Here is an 8,163-nt window from a genome sequence, read left to right as displayed (position 1 = left end):
TGCACTGAAAGCTGAAGTTGTAAAACCTTTGGCAAATCTGACAGATGAGGTCCAGAATTTGGTTGGTAAGATTAATGATCTGGAGAAGAAGGTCGCACTTGATCAGAATTCCATTGTCAGCACCCTCAGTGACGAAATTGTTAGAAAATTTAGGGGGAATATGCTGAAGAAAATAACAGAAGAAGTTTCTAAATCTATCATCAGAAATCTTCGAGATGGGTTGATGCCTGAGGTGATCAAGATGATCAATAACCAGTTACCAAGACAGCTTCCTCAGGATTTAGAAATATAAAAAAGTAAGTGATGTAATTGAGGAAAACTGTGAATCTTATGTCTCTAGTTTCTGGCAAAACCTTTGATTTTGCTGACAGACATAAACTGGACCAGGTGTGGAATCATCTTCAATCTGGAGATGCTTCCAAGGGAAAAAATTCAAAAGAAAAATCCGGTGATCTTCAAAGGAAAATTGAAGTATGAAAGAAGGTGATTGAAACAAATGTGTCTGGTACTGATGCTAGTGCACAACAAACACAAGCAACACTTGGCACTGAAGTTGTTGTTGTCCAGAATGAAGAAGAGGTCACTGGTAGTGATGCCAGTGAACCAGTTTTTGAAGCCTTTCCAGATATTCCTACATAACTTAAGATGGTAAAAAGTTGAAATTCACGACTTGGTCATGTATACTTCAATAAAAAGTTGAAGACCATGTGTTCTCCGAAATAACCGGAAACACTCGATGATGTCGTCGATTGGCTTTTTCTTGGCGTCCCTATTGGATGAGTTTTTATCTTTAGGTGGAGTGAGATAGGTTGTTACTCTCCTTTGTCTACTAGATTCAAAGGAGTTTCTTATGTTAATGTCATATATTTTTTAGATTTTCTAACCATAAAGAAAGAGGCAAGGTAAACTAACTTTTCTTTATCTTTCAAAAGTTGCCACGAGATATATATATGCGTGATGTCTTCATCACGACCAGAAGTTTTAGCTAAAACAAAGATCAAAAGTTCGGTATCATTTACACCAGATGCTTAACATCCGCTTTGTATTGACTGTGAGTACACTTTCCTTTTGATGTATACTTTTAATTAAGAATTTCAATATTTTGACCATATTAAATTATATTTAACTTTGAGTACATTAAATTGTTTTAAGTTAAAAAAATTAATACATATAAACTTAGTACGAGCATGTTACCCGCATAATGTGGCGGCGGTGGCGTTGGTGACGGTATTATTGGCGGTGTCAAGTGGTGTAGGTTAATTTAAGGTGATAGTGGAATATTTAAAAAGATTATGGCTTAATATGTTAATTATTAAAATAAGGATTTTGGGTGTAAATTAATTTATTAAAGGCAAATTTAGTAATTTATAAAAACTTTTTCCATAGTGAGTGTTTATTAAGGACAACTTAGTAATTTCGTATGTAACATTTGAGTAACATTTTCTATTTGTAAGGAGTGAATAATTTTATAAAGCAGTATAGATAAATGTAAAATGTATTAATTACAACAAATTCAAATCACTCCATGACATTTTAATTAAATATTTTGATCATTAATATGTTTTAATTATTAATTGTAGAGGAATAAAAGTTATTATAAAGATACATGAAACAAATTTAAGATATGAATTTAATTATGTGAAAGGATATATTTTCTTAAATAATCAACTTAATTCTTTTTTTTATTATTATTTTTTTTAATTTTATGATCATGACATTTGACAAAATTAAAATATAAAATGATGATTTTATTAGGATGAATAATATTTTCCATTAATTATTCTACGTACCCCCATTTCTTTATTAATTATCTATATTTTTTTGAGCGTTTTTTATTATCTACATTTAAGTCCTATTTTAATTTTGTTTATAGCAAGCAGACAACACGCACTTTGTCTAACTACTACTCGTACTACATATCTATTCCCCCACTAATTTCTTTTAGATATATAAAGGGTCTCAAAGTTAGAAACTGTGGTCATCTCCTCTTAAACTCAGAGCTCCTCAAATACTGAATCATTCGATCGATGGGTTCCCTTCCAATCCTATCTGTTGTTGAACAGTCCCAAGTATGGCCACCACCAGCCACCGTTGACGACACGTTGCTACCGCTTAGTTTCTTCGACTTCATGTGGATACGTCAACCCCCCGTCCACTATCTTTTTTTCTATGAACACTCTGTTACTGAAACCCATTTCCTTGAAACAATCGTACCCGATCTTAAAAACTCCTTATCAGCCACTCTTCAATATTTTTATCCCTTTGCAGGTAACTTGGTCGTTTACCCGACTTCTAAAAAACCAGAAATTAGTTACGTTCAAGGTGATTCTCTTGCGGTTACATTCGCTAAATGTAACCTTGCTTTCAAAGAACTAACAGCAAACCATCCCCGGGACTGTGACAAGTTTTACCATCTTATAAGTCCACTAGGCGATGCTGTTAAAACATCCGATTATACTAGGATCCCGCTCTTTTCTGTACAAGTGACATTTTTCCCAAACCATGGCATCTCTATCGGAATGACAAATCACCATAGCCTAGGTGATGCTAACACACGGTTTTCTTTCATGAACGCGTGGACATCTATTGCTAGATCGGGTAACACTGATTCTTTTCTAAGTACCGGCAAGTTGCCATTATATGACAGAGTGGTTAAAAACCCAAAACTAGATGAAAGTTATCTAATGTTTGTCAAGGCCGAAACTTTCAAAGAAGATTATCAACCTCAAATCCTATCAGGCCCAACTGATATACAACGGGCTACTCTTATTTTGACCAGAAATGTTCTTAATCAGTTGAAGAAGAGAGTATCAGAGAAACTACCAACATTAGCTTATGTGTCATCTTTTACGGTGGCATGTGCTTATATATGGAGTTGCATAGCCAAAACACGCAACGATGAGCTACAACTATTTGGTTTTGTGATCGATTGTAGGGCACGAATGGATCCCCCAATCCCTGTTGCCTACTTTGGTAACTGTCTTGGGGGATGTATGACAATAGAGAAGACGACTCTTTTAACTGGAAAAGAAGGGTTCATTACTGCTGCAAAGGTGCTTGGAGAAAACCTACATAAGACCCTAACAGATAATGATGGAATCCTCAAAGATATAACATTCTACGGAGAACTATTTAAGAATGGAATGCCAACAACTATGATCGGTGTTGCTGGAACTCCCAAGCTGAAGTTTTATGACATGGATTTCGGATGGGGGAAACCCAAAAAGGTCGAAACAATTTCCATTGATTATAATGGGTCGATATCTATGAACTCCTGCAAAGAATCGAATGAAGATCTGGAGATTGGTGTTTGCCTTTCGACTAATGAGATGGCAGTTTTTGTTCGTATATTTGACGAGGCATTAGAAACATACCTTTAGACTCATCAATCCATTTTGTTATCGTAATTTATGGTCAATACTTGTTTAAGTTAGTACTTGAATAAGTAGTGATGGTGATGCCTTCGTTCGTACTAAATTAAGTTTGGGTATTTTTGTCTGACTAATTAAGTGTTGATTGAGTTTAGCTCAATTGGTATGAAAATAAATGATAAGAGACCTTTTTAGAATCAGACAATCAAGTTTTACTAATTAAGAATCTGTTACCTCGTGTAGATATTATAATCGTAACTCTCGTCTTAAAAACCAAACATACCTTTTTTTTTTATTGTAATTTTTCATACTCCAAATATTATTTTTGCTTTTGTCCTCTATAATTTTTTCCCCAAAATTGAACACTTCATGCTTTTTACTTTAAAGTATACTAGATGTTGGAGGAATAAACAATCACGGCAACAATAAAACCCTCGATTGTTTATTCCTCAACATCTACTATAGTTTTATCTTTATAATACGAGCATGGTACCCGCGTAATGCGGCGGCGAGTCGGCAATGACGGTGATGGCGGCATCTATTGGTATTTTATTTAAAGGGGTTGGTAGAGATATTTTATAATATAATGGACTAATTGTGTAATTTAATATTAACAGTTAATGGTGATTTAATTCATTAAGGGTATTTTGGTCAATCCGTATGTCCCATTTATATAAACTTTCAATATATGAGTTATAATTTTTATATAAAAGTATAGATGTATGTGATCAGCTGCAACATTGGGAATGTCCCATGATGTTATGCCACGTTCAATCTTAAGAATTACTAGTAATTAGTACATCAATAACTATGCGACACTACGATATGGACAATGTCTAGCAGATCTATTATGAGAAGATGTTAACTTAATATATTCATCGAGGAAACCACCAAGACAAAATTTGGATGCCATTGGTGATATATACCTCTTATTGTCGTATGTATCTGTATGTTATGTATATTGCATGTATCCAATGATATTTCAATATATATAGTGATGTAACGATTTAAAGGTTTTATAAGAGTCTTCGTCTCTATCTAGGCCTATGGTTCAAATCTATAAATTGACGTGTAACACCTATGACAGATGAATGGGATGCCGGCCACAAAAAATCAAGTTAACATAGATTATTAAATTGAGATTTCTATATAAACACACTACTACAAAAATTTAAATAGAAACCCTCTATACAAACCGTTTTTGAAAAATATATTGTTGAACAGGTTTAAAAAATAAGGAAACCAGTTTTTTGTTATTATTTACATAGAAAGCAGTTTTTTGTTATTTTTATTATTTACATAATTTACATAATACCGTTAGATCTTGATTCCAACTAGTAGTTATTGTAGTCTTTATATAAGAGATTATTGTTACTCCCTCCGTCCCATTAGAAGTGTCTTGTTTTGAATATTCAAATTCTTTATTTATCAACTTTGACCTTAATTATTTTTGTTTGTGTTATATACTAGTTGATGAAAGTTACATGAATTGATTGAGTTTTAGATATATTTTCATTTGGTATAAATTTCATCAACAATTATATAACACAAAAAAATATATTTAAAGTCAAAGTTAAAAACAAAGACTTTAAATATTCAAAATGTGACACTTCTAGTGGAACGGATGGAGTATTAATTTGTATTCATTTACTATACTACACTCTTCAAAACTGTTAAATTCTTTTACTTTTAAATAAATTTTGCTATTTCGTGTAAAATAGTTTTTATTAAAAAAAAACACAGCTTTTATTTCATGCCTCCAAGCATATTACTGTTAATAAGTTGTCGAGTGACCTACAAAAGGAACTACCGTGGTGCCTGATTTTTGCTGATGACATCGCGCTTATTTCAAGATCCAAGGAGGAGCTAAACCATAGGTTAGAGAAATGGAGACTAGCCTTTGAAGACAATGGTTTGTGTGTGAGCCGAGATAAGACAGAATACCTACGGTGTAACTTTGATAAGTAGGTGATAAGACATAATGGGGATGAGCATATTCGCATTGGGAAGCGGATATTGTATCCGAAGGAGTCTTGTAGATACCTAGGATCAATGATACACATATTGGGAGGGGGGTAGATGAAGACGTGACACATCGAATCCAAGCGGGGTGGATGAAGTGGATAGCAGCTTCTGGAATCATGTGCGACAATAGGATCCCGCTAAAACTCAAAGGAAAGTTCTACAGAGTGGCTATTAGACCGGCTATGTTATATGGGTCAGAATGTTGGCCGATGAAGAAAGCTCAAGCGTATCAGATGGAGGTGGCTGAGATGAGGATGCTAAGGTGGACTTGCGGAAGAAACTATTATATAGGATCCCCATAGGAGTTTTTAGGGATGAACTTGAAGTAAGGTCCATCATTAACAAGCTAAGGGAAGGACGCTTAAGATGGTTTGGTCATGTTAGGAGAAGAGACCAAGCTGCACCACTAAGGAGTACAAAATCTATCCATGTTGACGACGTAAGAAGAAGGGGAAGGCCAAAGATGAGGTGGGAGGAGCGACTAGCGAAAGACCTAAAAGAGCTTGGCTTATCAGAATACATGACGTCGGATAGGACGGCCTAGAGAAGTAGGATTAGAGTAGTGGATTAGGTTAGGGTAGATCGCTAAGTGACTAAGATTGACATATTTTCCCATATGGCTTTGCCCAAGGATGTGAGGGATGGTTGGGCCTGCTTGGTCCTGGAGAAGTGGGCCCAACTAAGGGGTGTGACCTAACAGATTAAGAGGTCGGTCGATGAAGGGAGAAGGGCAGGATGCCAAATGCTCCAAAGGAGGTCCCTGGCGGAGGACGTGGACAAGAGGCGAAAGATGGGATTAGATTATGCAGACTATTTACTTAGATTTTTTACTTAGACTTTGGTTTTCTATGACCTCCGTATTGGTTTTGGCCATGTGTAGCGGTAGGCCAAAACCGAGGGGCGAGGTCACGCTGGGCTGACCCCAAAATGCTTGTTTGTTGGATGATATGACCAATGAGAGAGGATTTAGAGGACTAGGATTAGTTTAGGGTTTGAGAGTATATGTGAGGAATAGGATTTAGTCTAGCTAGGCAGCCTTAGTACTTTGTTCCGTAGGGTGTTTAGCACCAATTATCTTTCTTGCATGGTTGGTTCCTTTTTTATATGCATGTGCTTGGTTGTTTCCATATCCTATGTTGGCTAGTGTATATGTATTGTCGCACCTGTGCTAAAGAATGTTAGGTTGCATGCTTGCTACTCACCCCATGCTGACAGACAGGTATTTCCTTCTTTGCTATCGGCGACCGACAGGTATGATAACTAAACTCTTTACACCTTTCAATTTTCACCTATTTGTGGCCGGAGGTTCTTATGGAAACAGTCTCTTTACCTTTGGGTAGGGGTAAGACTGTCTACAGCTCACCTCTCCCATACCCCGTCTAGGGATTGGGCCTTTGTTGTTGTTATTAGTTTTTTGTTAAAAAATGATTTCTTTGTATATAAAGGTGTTTCTAGTAAAAAACTGGTTTCTATATGTATAAATGGAGACCGATTTTGAAAAAATAACCGATCTCTTTTCATCAGTCCCTAAACTTATTCAAAGGAGACCGGTTATATAGAAAAACACTTCTGTATATATTTTGGTAAATGAATTTTTTATGCAAAAATACGGAGAACTTATTTAATCTCTTTAAATATTTTATTCCCTCTCAGTTTTTCCTCCAAATCCCGCCTCTTTTCCCCCAAAATATATGTATTTCAATTTTTATTAACCTAAGCTAAACTCACTTTTTAGATCTATTTCAAACTTTTTATACATCTATCGTCTCCCTAGTCCCCCCTCCGCTCCTCTAGGCACAGTTTGTTGTTGTCTTATCTAGCATTGGTAGTCACCCTGTTAGATTTCAAACGAAACATTACTTGCTCTTGAGTTATTTTCATAAATGTGAGTTTTTACATTTCTCGCATCTTTATTATTATTCTTCTTTGTATTTAGTTTTGTAATTTTTAACTAGGGTTCAATGCAAATTTTTTGTATGCTTTTTAATAGATTTTATTAAGATATATTGTAGGCTGCATCTTAGGAGTTTGAATATATATGACTAGTAATGATTTTGTGGATTTAATGTAATGTATGGTTTTAGTATCTTTATATGTGTGTAATAGTTGATTATATATATATATATATCTATTTATTTTGTTGTTAATGTGCGGTTATTAAATGTTTGATGCGGATTAGTTATATAAATCCACAGAAGTTAGGTACTTTTAAATAGTAGATGGTTGAAGCAATGAAGCAACATTCGTGGATGCATTTGAGAAGAAATAGTCTCTAATTCAGTTTATTGGGTGGTTTTATAATACTCGAGAGGTTGTTCCTTACTAGTTACTGTCATTTTGTGTTATTTTGTATGTTTTCAATACACAATATGTTATCAATATCCTTGGTACTTTGATGTTTGTTAATGTACTACAAATGCTGAATATCCAACCTAGCCAAAAGCAAGAAGCTTCAACAAAAAAAACTAATTTGAATTGCACTATAGCAGATGCTGAAAATACTTGAGCAAAGTTCACTTAGGCTAAAAAAGCTTAAGGGAGGTATTACTCAATTCTCTTAGCTAGCCAAGCTTATCTTGTACATTTAATCGTTGAAATATCATTGATGAATATGACGATAAGTTATTCATGATGTTATCATTGATGAATATGAAATATCATTGATGTATGGGTCCAGTTTGTAAGCTCATTTTTTTCCTTCTCACCATTACCACAACTACAATTCTCTTTCATATGACTGTTATTTGATATCTTTTACTCCCACATA

The 8,163-nt window shown here is 34.7% G+C and overlaps 1 protein-coding gene across 1 annotated transcript; it reads left to right on the top strand.

The window, feature by feature from the left end:
- The first annotated feature begins 2,027 nt into the window (after positions 1 to 2,027).
- LOC122586022 (malonyl-coenzyme A:anthocyanin 3-O-glucoside-6''-O-malonyltransferase-like) lies at positions 2,028 to 3,380 on the top strand. The gene has a single exon (XM_043758137.1). The coding sequence runs from the start codon at positions 2,028 to 2,030 to the stop codon at positions 3,378 to 3,380; it is 1,353 nt and encodes a 450-aa protein (XP_043614072.1).
- The last annotated feature ends 4,783 nt before the right edge of the window (positions 3,381 to 8,163 follow it).

This window comes from Erigeron canadensis, chromosome 1 (genome assembly GCF_010389155.1).
Source record: "Erigeron canadensis isolate Cc75 chromosome 1, C_canadensis_v1, whole genome shotgun sequence".
NCBI lineage: Eukaryota > Viridiplantae > Streptophyta > Magnoliopsida > Asterales > Asteraceae > Erigeron > Erigeron canadensis.
The sequence above is the reverse complement of the archived record's forward strand: the minus strand, read 5'-3'. Positions and strand labels throughout refer to the sequence as shown.

Excerpts from the sequence above, each read along its gene's own strand:
- LOC122586022 (XM_043758137.1), top strand. The coding sequence starts at position 2,028 with ATGGGTTCCCTTCCAATCCTATCTGTTGTTGAACAGTCCCAAGTATGG.